The 21,273-nt window shown below is 39.4% G+C and overlaps 1 protein-coding gene across 1 annotated transcript in view; it reads left to right on the forward strand.

Annotated features, from left to right (window-relative positions):
- The window catches only part of ADAM12 (ADAM metallopeptidase domain 12), a gene marked incomplete at its 5' end in the record, with an annotated part of 82,313 nt that extends 61,364 nt beyond the window's left edge, over positions 1 to 20,949 (forward strand). The window contains 9 exons of the mRNA XM_010013259.1: positions 1,736 to 1,844; positions 1,951 to 2,149; positions 4,977 to 5,054; positions 7,314 to 7,422; positions 10,816 to 10,951; positions 11,587 to 11,698; positions 12,149 to 12,331; positions 18,204 to 18,331; positions 19,591 to 20,949. Coding sequence (XP_010011561.1) covers positions 1,736 to 1,844; positions 1,951 to 2,149; positions 4,977 to 5,054; positions 7,314 to 7,422; positions 10,816 to 10,951; positions 11,587 to 11,698; positions 12,149 to 12,331; positions 18,204 to 18,331; positions 19,591 to 19,651 — 1,115 coding nt within the window. The remainder of the gene's footprint in view (positions 1 to 1,735; positions 1,845 to 1,950; positions 2,150 to 4,976; positions 5,055 to 7,313; positions 7,423 to 10,815; positions 10,952 to 11,586; positions 11,699 to 12,148; positions 12,332 to 18,203; positions 18,332 to 19,590) is intronic.
- Between the last annotated feature and the right edge of the window lie 324 nt (positions 20,950 to 21,273).

A 21,273-nucleotide genomic window follows, 5' to 3' on the forward strand; every position in this document is an offset into this window, starting at 1 on the left:
GGGAAAGAGGGTGCCATCTTAAGCCTCTTCAAGTTGTAATATTTTGTCCTTAATAGCATTAGATTGCTGTTCAGCAGTATATAGTATTAGTCAAGCTTCTGACTGTGAAATGCAGATAATTAATTGAGGCTTTAATCTCTGAGTTATTAGTGAAAAAATCCACACAATCTGGGACTTTTACAATCATATTTGCATTTTCTTCCCCAGGAATTTGACCCCTTTTTAAAAAAACCCTTACTCTTTGAAGGCTTTCAAATGAAATCTTCAGGATGGTTTAAATAAATAATGTGTTTTACCCTCAGTCAGACAGATGCACACTTGGAAGTGGCTTAATACATTTGGAAAAACGTAACATTAACTCAGATAGTCAGTCTCTGATAAAGATCAGGGAACAGGGAACACTGTAGAAATGGTATATTCTCAGCCTTAAGGCTATCACATCATTTGCTGCCAGTTCTTTATGTTCTAGTTTGGCTGATCTATCAAACGTACAGAATTGTATCTAGCGAGTATCTGTTCAGAGTTTTAGCTGGTGTATCTCCTTCCCATCTTGGGTCCTCAAAGCAAGTCTGCCTATTGGAGTAGTTGAAATAACAGCTTGATTATGTGATTTGTAATCTTCATGGAAAGAAAATATGGGGTAGTAAAGGACCCTAGCAAAGGGCCTCTTAATCTTGCAAAGAGCTGTAATTATTGGCCGCAAATAAAAGCCACACTTCACAATAGAACAAGCCGATTAAATTCTAATACCTGGACTAATTAATTGTTGCAACTGAGGAAGTAGATCCTCCACCTCTTAGACATTTCAGATGAATGCATGTGTCTTCCCCTACAAGATATTAAATTGTTGGTTATAATCTGGAGAAAAAAGGACAGGAGATTGTCTGTATAAGACATTAGAATAGATGTTCTAACAGTACCTTTTGACTTCTATAATGCAGGGATGAGTAATCTGTCTGCGCAAACATTTCCAGTATACTCCCACCAGGGAAGTTCCTTTGCCATTAGGATATGTCTCCATCATAAAAGGCTACAGTAGATAACAACCAGATGCTGCCTGTCTTCCCAGATTCCTACTTCTATCACCATGGTAGAAACTACCTTTCTTTCAAGTCAGTCTTTCAGGAGTGGATTTACTGAGGATCAAGGTGGGGATGGTTTCCCTTCCTCTCCCCAGTACATTAGCTTGAGCTAACAGCATCTTATGCTCTTTGTCATGTAATGTGGTCACATTTATACAGACACATAACACTCCAGTTTGCAACTCGATTTTTTGTGGTTTCTTGTTCTGAATTGCACTGTAAAAGGCCTTTCTTGAGATGTTCTTTGGCTTCAGCTCTTGTGGGTGTCACTTAGAACCACGTGGACTCCTGTAAAAGGAAGGGAGTTAACTTACCAGCTGGCCTGTGTCTTTCTTCACCAAACCGGATTTGGCATTTGCTAAAAGTTTTTGTGTCCTAGGAGGATTCACAGGAGGGATATTATCTGGAGACATTCTGAAAGAGAAAGAGTTCTGCATTTTCTGTTGCTCAGCATTGCCAAGAGAGACAAACAAAGTGGAAAACCCACACATCCAGGCTCTCCAATTAGCATGCTGATCCAGCACAACTGTTTTGTTGTGCTTCATCAATATGCAGATCACATCCCACCTTCCCCTAAAGCATCAGTGGAGCTCAAAGAAAATTATTAACAACACCTTGTATGAGATGAAAGTTCTGATTAGATTTTGTTTCAGGTGCGAAACCTGCTCCTGGGATCTGCTTTGAGAGAGTCAATTCTGCCGGTGATCCTTATGGCAACTGTGGCAAAGATTCCAAGAGCTCCTTTGCCAAATGTGAACCCAGGTAGGGTCTCTTCCTACAAGCACAAGAACAGATTCAAGGGTGGTGGGAGAGGGATAAAACATATAAAATTATTTAAGTAATTTTTGGTTTCATTTATCTCCCTCAGAGATGCTAAATGTGGAAAAATCCAGTGTCAAGGAGGAGCAAATCGACCTGTAATTGGTACCAATGCTGTTTCTATAGAAACTAATATCCCACTTCAGGAAGGTGGCAAGATTCTGTGCCGTGGTACCCATGTGTATTTGGGTGATGATATGCCCGATCCTGCTCTTGTGCTGTCAGGAACCAAATGTGAAGATGGAAAAGTAAGATTCTGAAATACTCCAAGCCAGGAGAACATCACCACCCTCATGCTGCCAAGTTCTTTGTATTAAACTGACTGGGGTTTGCTTTGGGATTTTCTTTTTTACCACAAAAGAATTCCTCATGCTCACACTGACTCACCATTTTACTCTCTCCTTCTTCTGACCACTGCTCTGGATTACAGTTTTGCAGTTGCAGTGCAAGTTGCTTAAGTTTAAAACTGTCTTTTTGAGGACAGTCCCAAGTATCTGCCCAAGTAGGGTAAAGGTTTTCTGCAAAATAAGTACAGCAAAACACGCTGCAGGTTTATTAATGAATTTCTGAGGCATTCAATGTATTCACTTTCCAGTCTATGGCATTGCAAAATTGACATTGACTTCACTTTAGGTCTCAAAATGTGTTATATCTGTTGATTGTGGCTCTTCTGCCTTTTATTTTCCTGCAGGAAAAGCTGTCTTTGTATGCACTATTAGAAAAAAAAGTGAACCCATTGACGTTCAGCTACCAATGGTGATTTTTGTAATCATATTTTACAAACTTTGTGAATTATCCAATGTGAATGTAATCCAAATTTCATATGGCTGTCTCTTAGTTCTTCTTTTGTGAGAAAAGGAATGGAGAAAGATGGGAGACAGCCATGAGTTTATAGGGAGAGAAGGTTGGAAAGGAGCCCAAGAACAGTTGAAATGAAGAAGGTTTCCATACCCTTTGTGGATAACTTGCAGAAAGAAAGAAAAATTGCTTTGATAATTTGTGGTAAATTCAAGTGAGCCTTTGAATTTCTGAATGCTTTTGAATTACGTTGGATTATCACAGTGCACTGGGTACAGGTTTAAAATACATCCCTAGTGAAACCACAGTTCTGCTACAGGAAAACAACCCTCACAACATTGCTAAGTCAATCTGTTCTAAAATGTCTTTTCAAAGAAAATTCAATGCTGGGAAAGCACCCGATTATGTTTTACTAATGAGTATTTAATCTTTCTAATCTATCTAATCATACACATACACTCTATAGAATACACAGGCTAATACTTATGAAATTGTATGTTTTACTTGGAGGACATTAGTGCATTTGTATTATGGATTAAGAATATGAATTTAAATATTCTTGAGTTTTCTAAGCTGAAGATACCCAATTTGAAACGCAGCCATTTTAATGTGATCAAAATTCTGTGTGCTACTGCACTATGAATATTTGAATTGAGAATGCTGCTGTAATCAGACCATATTCTCTACATGCGTGCATGTTGATGCCAATTCACTCTAATTTCCTTTCCATTTTCCCTTCTCCCCAGGGGATAAGTGCCCTGATTAAGCATCCCTGTCGTCTCCTTCAACACTATTCCCTGCTTAATGCTAATTATTGTGACTGACTTTTAGTACTACTGAACTGAACTGCATTTAAACATGAGCAAAATTGTGCAATGCTTTTCCCCCTCCCTTTTTTCTGGGGGGGTGGGGGTGGGGGCTGTGTGTGTATGTGTGTCAGTATAGCCTGCTATCAGTTATTCCAGTCCTAATATCTTCTTTTTTCAGTTTTGTGTAGGGTAACATCTCGTTGCTGACATCTTCATCAGTCATTTGATTGTTTGATGGTATTATTAGATGCCACTAATCTTGCTTTAACTCAATTTTCAGCTATATTGGCAGAGTAAAGTTTACCCCTAATAACTGGAAAACAAAACTAAGTTTATTACTTTGCATTCGTTACTTCTTTACTTTAGTTTCCTATAAGATTATTATTACACTTTAAATATGGTTGGTTTATGTTTAATACCAAAAAAATCTTTCAGTTTCGTGAAAGAACAATGATGAGCCCACATATATCATAAAATCATAGAATCATAGAATAGTTAGGGTTGGAAAGGACCTTAAGATCATCCACTTCCAACCCCCCTGCCATGAGCAGGGACACCTCGCACTAAACTATGTCACCCAAGGCTCTGTCCAGCCTGGCCTTGAACACCCCCAGGGTTGGAGCATTCACAACTTCCTTGGGCAACCCATTCCAGTGCCTCAGCACCCTCACTGTGAAGAACTTCCTTATATCTAACCTAAAGTTCCCCTGTTTAAGTTTAAAGCCATTATCCCTTGTCCTACCACTAGAGTCCCTAATGAAGAGTCCCTCCCCAGCATCCTTGTAGGCCCAATGACCTCAACTGAATATTCAGGCTGTCCTGGGTCTGCACTAGCGTGACAAACTATTGTACTATTGATATAAACAGAACTTTGCTAATTTACACCAGGAGGGGACCTAAACCTTTCCTTGAATCATAGAATCAAGTAGGTTGGAAAAGACCTTTAAGATCATCAAGTCCAAAATCATGAGGAATCTTCTGCTGCTGTCAAGACATGGGTGCAGCCAGATGAGGTCCATGGAGGAAGCCTGCTCAGTGCATTCCTAGTCCTGGAAAAATGCAAATTGCCTGGTTATTTAATGGGCTTTAAAAAATCCCCAAACCCAGCAGCTCACCACTAGTTCCACTTCAGTGACACTGTGAATGTTTATTTACACAAGCTCAGCATGTCCACCAAATGTGAACTATGTCTGAAAGTCTGTACTGGCCTGGATGCCCATCGAGAGCAGGATTCAGCTTCCACAGATTTGGATCTAAATGACTTACAAAAGCAGCAGAAGATGACACCTAATTCTGGTGTCCTTATGTTTTTGTCAATATAACATTGTCAATGCAGCATGTGTGTTAGGAAATCTTTAGCTGCTGAAAGAACCGTTGATGGATGAGCAGATATACAGAGAGGGACATGATGCTTTGTGAGCACCAGCAGTTCTGTCCCTATTAAAACTTCTTTTCTCTTATCTTGCAGATTTGCCTTAATCGCCGGTGCCAGAATACAAGTGTTTTTGGTGTACATAAGTGTGCCACAAAGTGCCATGGACGTGGAGTAAGCCTCATAGGAACACTTTTTTTTACAATCAGTCAATAAACACTGGACAAGAAGTCATTTTGCATAGTAGCTGTGGGGTCTATGATTGATTGTAATGTATCAAAGTCACTGCAGTACTACTTTATTATGTATTTCCATTTTCAGTGTCCCTTATAGAAAATACAAGCAATTAAATTATTTTTATTTAACAAAGAAATATTTATCAGATTGTCATTATCTTGTTCTTAATTAACAATCTGTCATAAATAGGAATTTTGTCATCTTAAAGCAATTTTAGGTCTAACATTTCCTTTATGAAGAATTCCCATTAACATTGCAAAAAATGCAGTTTCTATCTGGATACAGAGAAGTTAAAATATGCATTTGAACTGGGAGTCAAATGAAAAAGCATTTACAGAAGTATTAAAATAAAGTAGAATCCCAGACTGGTTTGTCTTGGAAGGGACTTTAAAGCTCATCCAGTTCCAACCCCCTACCATGGGCAGGTACACCTTGACTAGAGCAGGTTGCAAAACCATATCGATGAGCTTCATGATGTGAAAGTGCAGGATGAAAAACTTGATGATATCAGTTAATAATATTAAAGCATTTTCAAACCTAGTTTATGTTATGAAAATGTTAATTATGTCAAGCTGTGTCTTACTAACCGGGATTAGCTGATGATCTCTTTGTTTCTGTGGAAAGCTGTGGCACCCACATTGCAAGAGCCACAGGAAACCCTCTGTCCTCTCCTGAGAAGGGATTTTGATTTGCCTATTATTTTTAACACAGAACATCTTTGATATCTATTATTGTATCATCCCTCATCTGAAAAATCGAGCAGTGTTGATGGTGCTGCATGTTACCATTGTGCTAGAATGAGCATCAGCTTAGACTGGTATCTTTATGTCATTACAATGGAGAACCTCTGGTGACTCCTGAGTAGCAGAAGATGACTTTGTGGAATTGCAGATGGGAACTCCTGTAGTGCTTTAATTTAAAAAATAATGTTTAACAAATTATATTTTTCATTATCATGCTGTCTTTGAAAAGTAAATCTCTTTTTTCATTTTATATGACCATAGCTGGTCTAAGCTACGTGAATGATCTTTTAATACTCTGCAGACACAGGCAGTATAGTGTCTCTGAAAGCCTGCCAGCTGACCTTGCCAGAAAAATGCATATTTTCATACTCCTATGAACTAACCAGTGTCTTACAGAGAAACTCATTTATTAACCTATTGTGTGGTTTCTCCATGGTGCTGGTAGATCAGTGATGGTCAGTGTTAGCCCAGAATTAAGGACCATATTGACAACTAGCCTTAAGCCCCAAATCTTTATTTAAAAATCAATTTGAGCATCTACATGTGACTGTGCCATCTCTGTGCTCTGCAACAAAACTTTTGGACCCGTTCAGTTCAGGTATTCTGTCGATACAGCACAGAGCTTTAGCCTCTGTATAAGTTATAGCCACTATTTGGGTAGTAGAAACAAAAAGCACCCCTTTTGATGGGTGTTTTGAACTGTGGGACCTCCTGAGGGAAAAGCCATGAGTCTTCCAGATCCTTTTGCTCCATGCAGTGGGAGCAGGCTGACGTTAATGATGGACTCCAGCCCTTTGGAGTTCTCTTATTCAGCAGGGAGCACTTAGTAAATCAGGTCTTGCTAGTTGTTCCTTTACTCTGATTAAACCCACCAGAACACTGAGGGCTGTTTCTTTATAGACAGTACAGGTGTGGTTGCAAAGGGAGGGTTTCCTCAGCCCTGATTCCGGTTTCACATGTTCTTCCAGCAACTGGAAGAACATCTTAGAGCTGGGGGATCTGAGCAGTGGCAAAATCACTATGCAGCCTAAAGCAAGCCCTCGATGAATAGGAGTGTTCAAGCGGGCTGACAAAGCCTTAACAGCATAGAGAGACTCTTGTTCCTGTGAAGGCAGAAGGAACAGAAGTTAGAAAGCAGATAGTGCTGCTGCTGGAGGCAAAGCAAGAGAATAAGACTTAAGATGTGTGTCATTATCCTTATATTACTGAAGTTGTCAGACGGTGCAATGCAAACGATTACCTGCCAAATAAATAGTGCTTTTTTAGGATCCCTCTTACTCCATGGTGTACCCTCAGAGTTGCTCTCTGCCATCTTAGTTGTGCTAATAAGCAGACACCAGTACATCTCTTCTGTAAGTTTTACTTCTTTCAGATGTGTCACTATCTGATTAGGAGGCCTTGTCAGCCTGTGCTGCTCTCAGATGTATGTTAAGCCATCTGTCTTCTTTTGCAGGTCTGCAACAACAAAAAGAACTGTCACTGCGAGGCTGACTGGGCCCCCCCTTTCTGTGACAAGCCAGGGTTTGGTGGCAGCGTGGACAGTGGACCCATTAGGCAAGCAGGTCAGTAGTAATTCATGCTTTACCTGCTGTTTCCACGATAAAGAGTGGAAATACAAAGTGTTGGCTTGTAAGCTATGAGCTTGCAAGATTGGGAAATAAGGCAGTAAATCAAATGGCTTCATCCAAACACATTGGCACCAACTTGAAAATTTAGTGTAGCAAAACCAAGGCAGACTGAGGGCGTGAATTTTCTTGCATAACAAAAGGCACAATGGTCCTGGCAGGTTCTTTTCTCGTTGTCTTTCTTTACCTTTCTTTCTTTCTTTGCCTTTTTTTTTTTTTAAGATACATGGTCAGGTTTAGAATCTGACTGCAATAAGTAGGAAACAGTATTGATTTAAGCTGAGGGTGAGGAGCTAACTCCCACACTTGAGCTAATCCTGTTGCCATGGTAGATGAACATTGCAGTACTCTTGGATTCACCTTGAGATATGCCAAGCTCCAGTGTTCTCCACTGAGTGCATCAGGATAGAAATACCTTATTGTGCACACAACCTATTCCTATAGTTATGTGCCTAATGAAGAGTGGATATTACAATGATTATAAATGCATATCTCAACAATCAGAAATGTATTTTATTGTTCTTCCAAGGAGGATCTTTTGTATTGTGGGAAATAGCAGATTTCTGACTATATCAGATTAAAACTCCATTTTATAGATAGCTTCCACACGTTTACCAGAAGTTGCCCTCACATATGATAGTAGTAGGAGCTGTGCATGTGCATTTTCTATAATTAGCATTTCAATTTGCCCTTGTTCAGTCTGCAGAACACTGGCTATAGTATCTTACTTCACCTTTGACCAACCTCCGAAAGAATTAGCTTCTACACATTGTGAATTTTATAGGATTTGATAATCATCACGTGCCAGTTTTCCTCCAGAGTACTGTAACTTTAGTGACTTCCACGGAGATGGTCCTGATTTATGTCTGAGTATGTGACAGGACAAGCAGTCCTGTATGTACTCACATACACATCTATAAACTAAAACTCGCTGGAAAATGATCTGCACGTTTTCATATGAATAATACTATCCAAAACCAAAATGGATTGTATTCTCTACATGCCAAATCCTGCAGTGAATTGTAATTCTGGATTTATGACATCAGGGCCATTTCCATGACAAAGCTTCACATTATAATTTCACTGTTGAAAAATCTTTTTAAATACCTACCAGTCAGTAAGATAGCAAAGAAACCGTGCTCAGGCACTGAACAAGTGAGATTACGGGTGTGTTAATGTTTTCTTTTGAGATTTGCTCTAAAGCATTATAGTCCTTTTTCAGCTTACCTGAAAGCTGAGTACCTTGGGAGCTACAATATGTATTATAATGTTGTGCTGCATAGACGATACTAACTGAAGAAGACAAATATAGGACATCTTTGATAATTCTTGTGGTTTGTATTTGGGAAGTGAACACTTCAATTTAACAGGAAATCGTTTTAAAAGTAGTTTAATATACTGGGGTAGTTAAACCATGTTTCTCTGGTGTCAGTGCTACATTCAATAATACTGGGAATACTGGGAATAAACCAACATGGAGCTGCTGCGAGGGCTGGAGCAGCTCTGCTCTGGAGCCAGGCTGAGAGAGCTGGGCTGGGGCAGCTGGAGAAGAGAAGGCTCCTCAAGGGGACACCTTAGAGCAGCTCCAGTGCCTAAAGGGGCTCCAGGAGACCTGGAGAGGGGCTTTGGACAAGGGCCTGTAGGAACAGGACAAGGGGAATGGCTTGAACCTGCCAGAGGGGAGATTGAGATGAGCTCTTGGGCAGAAGCTCTTCCCTGTGAGGGTGCTGGGAGTGTGCGGAGCCGCTGGCACGTGTTGCCCAGACGAGCTGTGGCTGCCCCATCCCTGGCCAGCTTGGACACAGGGGCTTGGAGCAACCTGCTCTAGTGGAAGGTGTCCCTGCCCGTGGCAGGGGTTGGAGCTGGATGAGCTTTAAGTTCCTTTCCAACACAAACTATTCTATGATTCCTAAAGGAACCAATTTTCAATAGCTGACACTTGGACTTCACCTAGCTGACTTAGAATAAATCTGTGTGTTTGATGCTCTGTATTTTTCTTACAAAGCAGCCTTAAATATTTAATAGTTAGGTAGACACATTAATTAATTTAAATTTCATAATCTTAGCTTATAAATTTTATTAATCTTTTAGAGATGGTGAGGGATTTATTATTCTGCAGTGCTACAAGGTAAAAGCACTACACTCCATGCTCCATCACGCCCCATGTGTAGTTTTGTTCAGTCAGTGTTGCTGACTGTTCACCAGCATCTGAGTGAGCTTAGGCAAGTAGATGAGAGCCAGCTGGCTGAAAATCAATCAGGATAAGACTGAGACAGTGATGATAGGTTACCAGAGCAAAGATTAAAGATGTTTCTCCTACTGTGGGAGAGTGCATTTTTTAGGTCAGCAGTCCTGAAGAATCACATCCTCTCCTCCAGGCAGCGATCATATCACATAGCCATAATGATTGGAGCTGCTGCTTACTTCTTCCTAAAAATAAGGTTTTCTTTCAGCTGCAAGTCATCTAGTCAGGGTTCATCTCACTATTGTGCCTCACTTAGGTCCCAGCAAGGTACTTAAAGCAGCTTTAAGCACTCTGAAAACTGGAGCAAGTACAGAAGGCTGCAGCCTCTTGCTAAGCAGAGCATCCCTCTGTGAGCACACAACACCCCTGCTAAAGGCTTTCCTTCGGCTTGCGTCCAGATTCGACTTAATAGCCATCTGAGCTGGACCACAGTAGTCCAGAGTTCAGACTGTTTGCCCAGTGTTAAAGCAGAATAGGACCCTTAAAATCTGTTTATAACAGAGCTAGTGTTACTGCCTATGTTTAAGGATAGAATATGTAAAAGTCTGCGCTTGACCAAACCATGATCTAGGCATTTCTGTCCTTTTTTTGCTCCCTCTCAGCCTTGGCCTCCCTCCCACCCTGGCAGCAGGCAACCCATGAGGAAGGCACCAGTCAGCATTGCTACAGCTATTGCCCTGTGGGTGTCTGGATGAGGCTGACAGCCTGCACTCCTTATGGACCCATTTGCAGGTGACAACCTAAGTAGGACCTGAACATAGGTGCAGAGAGAGGACATGGAGATGTTCACATTTGGGTCCAAATATTTAACTAGAATAGAAGAGTTCAGTTGGAAGGAACCTAAAATGTAACATGATAACCAATTTTTCCCCAATGTTAAAGAAATAACTTTAAACCAGGCCAAAACTGAAGCTTATCAGTCTAAAAGAAATAACAGTTTATTAGCCTTTAATTCGTAGTTTATTCACTTCACCTGCTTTGCAGTTAGAAACCCAGGCCAGGCAGCAATGTCCTGCTCCCTACATAGAGCACATTTCAGTGAAGACGGCTCTTGATAGAAGTTAACTCCATGTGTTTTGTTGCAGATAATAAGAGTTTAACCATAGGAGTGCTGATAACCATTCTGTGCCTTATCCTTGCTGGATCAATCATGTACGTCAAAAGGAAGACTTTCATGAGATGGTTGTTTACAAGTAAAAAGACAACAATAGAGAAACTAAGGTATGATCATTTTCCCTAATTATGCTCTAATAGACAGTCATAGGAAGTAGCTGTAACCACGGGTGCTCTCATCGTGACATTCACCACAGAACAGTGTGAATATGTTAGAGACAATCCTCAGAAAAATATTCGCCAAGTGTTAACAACAGTGGTTTTCCTGGTTTAGTTTAACTTTATTGATGTCAGTAAATAAAGTTGGTTTTGGTTTGGCCACATATCTCTTTTCTTTTGTGATAAAAAATGACGAAGTGAAGGAAGCATTGCCTTCATTTTCATTTGCTTGAAATAGTTTCATTACACCACATGGCCTTTTATCTAAACTCAGTCGAGTGAGCTGAAACTTCCATATTTGAGGTCATTACTGTTTAAATGCTAGATTCATTAGAATAGTCTCTTGGGTGTTACAAAGCTGTATTTCCACAGATTGCAGAAGCTAATTTAACAGACTACTGGTTTCTGAAAAATCAATATTTATTTTTATTCTTGCAGGAGCACTTGACAATTTTTACTTTCCTTGTTTACTATAAAAAGTCAGGAAGCCCTTGCAAAAATCTCATTCTGAAAAGAGGCTCCAGTTTAAAAGAAACGTGATAAAGCAGAATGTTGTCTTCCATAAATATATGTTTGTGTTGCAGGTCTGTGAGTCCAGCAAGACCTTCCAGTTCATCTGAGCCTAATCATCATGTTCAGACCGCATCTCTCAGTAAAAATCTCATCATGAAGCCACAAAATACAAACATGCAAAAAGTGAGTCTCTAATATTTTAAAAAGAATACATATATATAGGATCTCATTTAAATATTATATAACACAATTATTATGTGATCTTAATATCATGTAGAACTAATAGTATGTAAAGAGAAAGAAGATGTAGGCTTCGAAATACTTTTATTACATAGTAAATTTATTATATTTATTTAAAATATCAAGCTTTAGACAGGTGGAAATGTCAAGTGCAAAATAGATTAGTTTAGTCTCCACGATAGAGTCAGACATCTTACACCATAGCACTACATCTGAAAGGCAAAGGATTCGTGCTTGAGTAGGACTCGAAGCTGTTAGTTGCTTCTCTGGTTGCAGAGGTCTTGAAGGTAGATGAAAGCAGAATACAAGAGAAAAGCAAATAACAGAATTGCAAGTAGCAATGCTTATGGCAGCTCTTGGAGTTTATGGCTTTGGTTTGGTGTTTATTTATAGAGAGATGGTCCAAGAAGACCGCTGCCATATCAGATCATTGACATTAGTAACCCTGTGAAGACACATGATTTGCCACCATTAAAAACACCGCAGCGAGTCCTGCCACCCCTTCCCCAGCCACCATGTCACCAAGCTGTGCCTGAAAGACCCTTGCCAGCTAACCCTTCACTGAGGTTCACCCAGGTAACCATTTATTTCCTTTAAGTTTCTCTTCTATCGAATATCTAGTGTGTGAGTATCTGCATGTGGTGAAGGGGAATGAGGTGTTTTCTCATCTTTCACATTGCCTTTTCCCACAGTATTTCCTTTATACTTTGTACAAGTTTAGAAATGTGGTGTGGATATACCGGTTTATTCCAGCTGAGGCCATGATCCTAAAATGTAGGATCCTGAACTCTTCCTTCACCACTCAAAAGACACAACAGCATAAACAAACTCCACATCACAGGCAAAAAGGTTCATCTTGTCAGCTGCCCAAGCGGTGGCAAAACTGTACAGTTTATTAGCAAGGGGCTGAATACAGTGATATAGTTTAGGAAGTCAAGTTGCAGATGTCTTCTGCAAGAGCAAAAGATGTATTAGCTTGATGTGCCTCTGTTCTGCCAAATTGAGGTTATTTCCCCAGAGCACAGATGTGAAAGGCAGGCTTGTAATTACCCACACTACTTCATGTAGATGTACCTTTCATTGCAATGTTTTAACAGAGCTGGTAACCCCTTTTTTTTGTAATGAGCTGCACTTGAAGGTGATATTCAGGGTAGATGAAGTTGTCTGCGCAATTCTCTGTGTTAAATTGTCCCTTTTCTCATCACTCGTTTCTCTCTTTTGGTTGCATTTGTAGCGTGACTGTGTCTAAGCAAAGGAATCAGGCACCCAGCTATTTCTGTTCCATAGACGTTGTGCTGTTCTGGATATAGCACAAGATTAAAATGAAGTGAATACCTTTATCACCAAGCTATCTTAAATGAGTATCACATTGGTTTGGATGCACATACTGCAATTCAGTACTCACATAGCTGTGCCTTGAGTGACTGTGCCTATCTAAACCTAGTGAGGATGTCCAAGGACAGAGAACCTTCTTCCTGCAGCAAACTTGTGAGCTTCTCTGAGACACTTCCACAGTGATTTATAGGAAGATACAACTATGAGAATCAGTTGCTGAAGTGCAGTGCTTTGAAAAGCAGTTGTAAAAATAACACAGGAAGAAAAAAGGATGAGACAGTGCTGAGCTGCCAAGGCAGTGTGCTTACGTATTATGACAGCAGAAAAAGTGGAGCTATGGATCATTTTGTCTAAATCTGAACATGAATCATTCAGGTTAGACCCAACTTCTGCAAGTGCAGACAGTTTAATTGCTTTCAAAGTATTCAAGCTTTTTCTTCTTCCCTTTTTCATCTTGCTAGTCACTTATTTTCTTTTTCAGGGGAATAGGAAATACTGATTCTTTCTAAAATCAATTTTATAGGAAAAATGAAGGAGTATTGGTTTGTGTTGCTTTTGTCTTTAGAAGAAGAAATTTCTCCCATTCCCTCTTATCTAGCAACTTATAAGTTTACACTGTCTCCCACTAGCAGAAGACAGATGGAGAAGACGTCTTCCAAGCAAAGTAACCATTTTTCATTCTGATGGTGTGTCTGTATCTGCCCCAGCCTGTCATCGCACATCAAAGCAGCCCAATGCATGACTGCAATTCGTGTTCCTAAGCGCCCTCCCCTTCAAACCCCACATAAAGTGCAAGGTAGAAGACCAATCTCTGGTACTGTCATCACCAAAACTGACAGATCTGAAACTGCCAAAAAGCTTTTCAGCTTGGCAGCTTAAATGAATTGTGGCAGTTACTCCATCAAGCAAAACATGGTGTTTTCAGTTGCTGCGTGTAATAGAAGTAGGACAAACAGGATTAACTTAAGGCAACCTACTGAATAAGCCAGAGTGGCTTCTTCCAAAATTATGTCCATAACCTCAGTTCAAGATTGTGAGAAACAGCTACTTTTTATACCCCAGAAAACACTGTATGGGAAGGAAATCTTTCCTTCTGAAGATTTTTGCTCCCTCAAAGCCTGGAACAAGTAGATTAACTTGAGAATAGTTTTGGGGCTAGTTTATGTAGATACTAGTTAATGTATTGCTTCAGCACTCTCTTGGAAGTGCATCCATCAGGTCATCAAGAGGAAGCACTTTAAAAATCATTGCTACATTCATAATATCATCCAGATGCTCAGTACTGCAGTACAGTGTTGACGAAGAGGATCTGAAACCATTCACTGTTTCTATGGCTTCGCAGCTGCTTCCTTCTGCTTCTCCCTTCTGAGAAAAATATATTGAAGCACAAGCTACATTCCCACTGCCTCTGGGCTTAGAGCAGTGGATAGATAAGGCACAACATACTAAGCAGACTCTAAGACAACTCTTCCTCTCTAGTGCCAGTTGAGACAGCAATGAATGGATTGTTATTTTGCTATAAATATTGCTATAAAATTTCCTTTCTGATGTAAATATTAAAAAACCACCACAACAAAAATAACCCAAATTAAACACAAATTATCTGTTGCCAAGTTTAATATTTAATAATCTTTTGACTAGTAAGCAGCTTTTTCTTATTTCAGATGCTCTTACAAGGCAAACTTAATTAATGGGGCAGATTCACAGTCAGCATAAATCAGCACAGCACCACTGAAATCAAGGAAACGGTGCAAGTTTATGCTAACCAAGGGTTCGGTCCATGCATTCTCATTTGATCACTTCCACTTGGTTTTGTTGGTATTCAGTTGCTGCCTCTGATGCTGTCATCATCTTATTACCAAAATATATCCCATATTTTACAGGTCATCCTTATTACAGGAAATGCAGCTTTGTGCTTTTACTTTTGCCCTTAGTAAAACAGCTGGGCTCACCTTCTGCTCACTCTGCCACAGTTATTCCTGTGAATACCTCGCCTCAAGCTGGCTGTAGACACAGAGGGCTAACACAAATTAAGGTCCCGTCTAAATAGGTTGAGGGAGATACCTCTTCTTGCCCAGTGCATCTCAGGCAAGAGCCTTCTTCCAGTTGCTTCTTCATAGCTGCTCAAGAGGAGAATTAGGTTTTTCTGCCTAGCAGAGCTGTAAAAAAAGATCATGGTAATATTTAGAACAATCCTTCCTCAAATGCAGGCAGAGTGAATGCATTAAATGCTGAGTTGTTGATATAAACCTGGACAAAGAAATCCATCCATAAACTCTTTGTATTGAAGAGCTGAAGCTCTGTAGGGGAAAAAATGGGTTGGGAGGAGGGAGAGAGAGATGAAGCATGGAAGCACAGCCATGGTGATGCTATGAACTGTGTTATAGTCTTGCCAGGACACCAGAGGCTACAGCAAGTTTCCACACATTTTAACATACAAACCTGTATCAATTTGAATTCTTCTGTGGCACAGAAAGATCATCCTGTAATATGAGTTTGAGGGAGGGGCTTTATTTCTTCAATTCTATTTTCCTCTGCTTCTAAGGATGTTTGTTTTCCTAGTACCATTTTCCAGTGCTGGCATCTCTTTCCTATGAAGTGCTCCTCCATTTTGCTTCATCTCAGCCATTACACCATCTCTATCTCCATTTTCATCTGAATTTCCTCTCCACTCTTTTTCTTTCTTTTATCCTTTCTTACGAGCTTGCCACATTAGCCTTTCTTTCAAGCCACTTTGCTGCTTCCTCCTTAAGAGTATAAAGTCATTTTTACAAGCTCTGGGGAACAACAAAAGAAGAAATCAGAGTTTCATTTATAATACGATTGATGTTTCAACATACTTCCTCTCGTGGATGAGTCTTCTGGAATAAGGGGGCCTAAAGAATTAGTTTGGCTTGGGCATCAAAGATGATCTTAATGCTCAGCTGTGAGAGGATGCTCCCTCTGCTGCTGAAGAACTGTTCTAGATCAGCACATCTGGATTAGCCATTTCAGCCAGCTTCCCCTGCAAAAAGAGGGGGAAAGTGCAACTGGTAGGATTCCACCTGTAGGACAGGGTCAATCAAGCTACTATCAGGTGTTACAAGTGGTGCTTAGATGTAGGACACTATTGATAAACACACATAAACAAGGACAGTTCTCCTCTCTTTTTGTTCATTCATCTCTATCAGATCTTAAGCTCTTCAGACCTTTGTTTCTCTAAACTGCTGAGCCTGGATCCATCCCTCTTCCCAATTATGGTACCTGAACGTTCTGCCAATTGAAGAGTACATACAAATCATACAATAACAAACAAATAGGGACTGATCAAGCAAACAAACAGCTGAATACTCATGTGATGAGACTGATTCATGAGATTAATCATGCAAAAGGGCTTGAGGAAAAAGGCCACTTCTGTGAAAGAAGTCAGGGGAAGGAAGGTTTTGGTTGCTGTCTTTATAACACTGATGTTTGTGTGTTCACTACCACTTTGTTTTACAACTGCTGTCACACTCGATGTGATGATGCATATACATAGAATGTAATGAACATTATGACTTTTAACAAAATTATTACAGAAGCAACTTAAATTTATATTTTACTGCAGAGGTAATTTAGTTATGTAAAAAGGGTCAGTTCCTGCTGTGATCTAACTTGTTCTGGAGTGATTTTGTAGCGTAAGAAATCTAGTGCACAAAGTAAACTTTGGTTAAGAAATCTTGATGGTAAGAATTCTCCTCTTAAGAGTTTTAAGGTTCTAGTTCTGTACTGTAGGAGATGATCGTGTGTTGAAGAGCTTCTTTTGCTAGTATTCCATTAAACTCTGACTTTCACTGGGCTATCCCTACTGGATGAAGCCACATGGAGTATTTACAAACATGCTGTTTATTTCATCAGTTCGTAGGCTTGATTATTTCAGGAATATTTGGAATTATTTTGACCCCCAAAGACAGAGCTCACAGACAATCTTCTTACAGCAAGATATCTTTACCTTGGTTTATAGTGTGAGTTATAAAACTGGATGACACTCAGACTGATTTTTATGTTGAATATGAGATTTGATCATAACAATAGGTTAAAATAAGAAACTTCTTTCATGTTGCAATTTCTCACTCACTCAAGAACTAGTACATGTTCTGCCAAGAGTGAAAAAGAAAAGGGACATTATATACAGCTCTAAAATGTAGTTTGTGTTAAATTTGAAATTACTATATATGAGGTTTACTTAAGCTCCCACATTTTCTTCCTTGTCAAAATGCCTACTGATAGTCAACCTGCAGTTCCTTCTTGAAAGAGCAAACCTTTGCCATAAAAAGTAAGACAACAAAGGGATGCTCAAAACAAACAATGAAAAGTTGTATTTTATTCATGAGAAATTCATGTATCTGCTTGTTTTGATCACATCTTTTAAAGGATCTTTAACTAGATCATGCTTCTAAGCTCTTCTTGTTTCTTTTTGGTCAGCTTTACTAATGACAGTTATGGCAAACTAATAATAAAGATTAAAATAATTTAGAAAAGGCATGACTATGCAGTTCAAATAATAAAAGGATCTGAAGTGAGATTTTTGATATATGGGAGAGTTTTTGTGTGCCCTGAGCAAGTCACTTAATCTATCCCAGTTCTTCATAATGAAGACCACAAATAAATGTGTTACCATGTTTGCAGTGTTTCAGGGACCACACAGAAGAGACATTAGCTCATGCCTGACAGCAGATGACTTCTGTTCTTTATTAATGAATCATTTAATTCCACCAAATGAAAGCACAGCAGCATTGCTAAAAACATTCCACAGATGCTCCCAATTCAAACCGGACTTGAGCAGTTTGGTTTTGTGGTCATCTGAATTTGCATTTTAATATAATTTCTAGTATTTCCATCCTTTTATATAACTACTTTTACAATGTTGCAAAAGGCCAGGTTGGACACAGGCCCTCGAGCAACTTGGTCTAGTGGAAGGTGTCCATGCCTGTGGCAGGAGTTGGAACTAGATGAGCTTTAAAGTCCCTTCCAACCCAAACTAGTCTAGGAGCCTATGGTACTCTGAACTTACCTTCAATTTCTCTCAGTTGTTGCTATGTTAATTATGCTATGTCAAATCCAAAGATTAATATGCTCTTATGTTTCATAATAGGAAACCCACAAACCAAACCCTCCTCGGAAGCCTCTACCAGCAGACCCTCTGACCAAAGCGCGCTGCAACAGCGCATGCACAGCAGTGCCTGGACACACAAAACCTCTGCCTCACGTTACTCCTGCAAGGTCAGTTCTATGTAAAATGCCTTCATTTATTGCACTTTGTTCAATGGCAGGTCTAAAATGTCTTGAGTAACATGCTCTACTGTAACTGTTGCTGAGAGCTACACAACAACCATTTCCTATTTGTTATAAAAACACACAATATCAGGCTGATTCTCACTGGGAGAATATCAGCGCGATTGCACTGATTTCCACAGAAGTATGAGAATTTATACTGCACATGAAGGTTTGACTGTAAACATCTGACTGTACATTTCCAAAACCTGCCCAAGAAATACAACTCCTTGCAAAAGAAAGGAGTTAATAAACACCAATTTAAAGAGAAACAAAGCTCTCACAGAAAACAGATTTCCGACTCAGACCACCTACAGCATTAGGCTGAGAACTGAATGCTGCTAAGTTCAACCACCAATAAAAGCAATTTTCTGTTCACACACTTCACAATGGAACGTCAATTTATATCATCTGAAAATAATACCCAAAACACTCAGAGAGCACACAAATTGTACTCTTAAAGAATAAAGGAGGCTGAAAAAAAGCAAAATGGACATGAAATAAATGTGCCCAATGTTAATGGGCAAAGTCCATGATATTTTCTCACTCAATATTCTTCAGTTTCCTAAAACTAAAAAGTGAACTCCAAGGAAGATAAAAGTAGTATTTTAAGCATCAAGAATTCTGTGACTGAGACACTTAATGGCTCATAAAAAGTAAGAATAGGATGAAGTTAGTTTCCTAATACTTCTAACAAAAAGACTGCAAGGGTGAACTTTGATTAAGCTTCTGTCTGTCCAGAGAAGCTGTGGCTGCCCCATCCCTGGCAGTGTTCAAGGCCAGGTTGGACACAGGGGCTTGGAGCAACCTGCTCTAGTGGAAGGTGTCCCTGCCCGTGGCAGGGGTTGGAACTGAATGAGCTTAAGGTCCCTTCCAACACAAACCACTCTGGGGTTCTCTGATTTTTGAAGAGGAAGAGAGAGAAATCAAGAGTTTAAAGAACAACACCTGAAACATTGAGCTAGCTTATCCAACTGGCCAGGCAGCAATTAAAACAGGAATCAAGTTTGCTGGTACATTTATGCTTCTTGATGAGACTTGTGTATATAGCAATGTCTGATCTCCTCCCAGTACTAGAGTCCCACGCTCCATGTCTGAAGTTAACTTGGATGACTCTAAGAGGTTTTACCATGCCTCAAGCATGATGCTGGCACCAAGAACCAACAAAAGCTTAAATAACAATTTGCTGTTTTCTTTCTTTCCAACAGACCTGCTCCTAAGCACCCATCACAAGTACCCAGGTCCAGCAACACTGCTGATATGAAATGACTAGAAGATCTGATACCTTTATTTTAATAAGTGAAGACAGAAGTTTGCACTATCTTTAAACTCCAGCTGGAGTTCATTTCTATGACAATACTTAGGATTTTTAATGTTTAAAACAGCATTATTTTTAAGAATTCTGAGCTACTGCCTCTGGTGCTGTGCTGTGCTATGGTGCTCTGTATACTTGCTCAGGTACTTGTAAATTATTAATTTATGTTGAATATTTATTACAGTGCAGTGCACTGTAGTAGATATTTTTACCATAGCTGAGCTTTCCTAAGAAGGAAGCCTTTTTTTTGTAATATTTCACTGAACTTGAATAATTCTGCTCTATTGGTCCTATGTAGAGTTTTTAGTTTTGATCTGTTCTTTAAGGAGTGCTGATACTCATGGATAAATCAAAGGAAGAAGCAACTCGGTCTCAATGGTTTATAGCAAACTTTTGACTAAATACATCAGGGTAAAGAAAAAGAAAATCTTCTGGAACATGGTGAAACGCTCGATATCTGCACACAGGTGTGTAACATGTCTGTAACCAAAGTCCCGCTCAGTGCTAGCAGTTGTACTGTAAGTTCAGTTCTCACATGGCGGTTTGAAATTGTCAAGAAATCTGTGCTGAAAGAGGACGTATTCACTTTGGCCAGGTTCTCTTACTGAAGAAGTACTGTATATCATAGAACTGTAGTTTTGTTAACCTCATTTTCCTCAGCACAATCTGGTTAGCACATCCCAATGCAGGTATCTGGCCTCCCAGTGTCATTCCCTTCTTGATGCTTTGGTGATTTAATTCAACTACACTGTGTAAGGTACCATCTCACTATGTTGCATAGCTGTCCTGTTTAGACTAACAATAAACTACATGCAGAGGGTGGGGGGAAGCCAAGCATTACAAACTACATTTTAAGAATCAATTATTATCCTTATTTCTTTTGCCTCGTTGCTCTGCTTTATCAACTGTATTTTGCATATTTACTACTGTTTTGTATTTAACTTCTAAAATATTGTTTGGGGTTCTTTAATTTTCGAATCAAAAATTCATATTTTAATCCATAGACTTTGATTACCCTAAAACAGGGGGGAAAAGGAATCATCTCTTTACTATGTGGGATCATTACATCTGATCTGTACCATCTCAGTAGCACTGCTGAATACAGTTGTTTAACCTATGCTGTAATAAAACCAACTTTAAAATATCAGTTGGAATAGAGGGAGAAGGAACTAATACCTTATATAGGTTAGTTTCCTCATTGCTTGTAGTTTTTGTTTCTTTAAGCAAAAATAAAAGCATTGATAGAAACTTGGATTTCATTTCAGTACGTGTAATTGTTTTTCAGTTTCCCAGATATTCCCCCAAAATCAGGTTTCTTGATAAACAAAATGAACCAAAATAAACCATAGTTTAGTTTGTTGCTGAATAGCACAACTAAATGTTTCACAAAAAGCATTTCAATTCTTAAAGCAACTCTAACAGCAACAACACGGCTTCATGTTTGGAGAATCACTACAACAGCAGGATGCCAATTTATCCTAAGCTCAGCAATGCAGTTACAGCCAAAATTATGCTTTTTATGTATTTTACCTATTTTATATTTAAAGCACTAATTTCTTCCTGTCAACTATAGCTT

The sequence above is a fragment of the Nestor notabilis genome, unplaced genomic scaffold (genome assembly GCF_000696875.1).
Source record: "Nestor notabilis isolate BGI_N333 unplaced genomic scaffold, ASM69687v1 scaffold2344, whole genome shotgun sequence".
In the NCBI taxonomy this organism is placed as follows: domain Eukaryota; kingdom Metazoa; phylum Chordata; class Aves; order Psittaciformes; family Psittacidae; genus Nestor; species Nestor notabilis.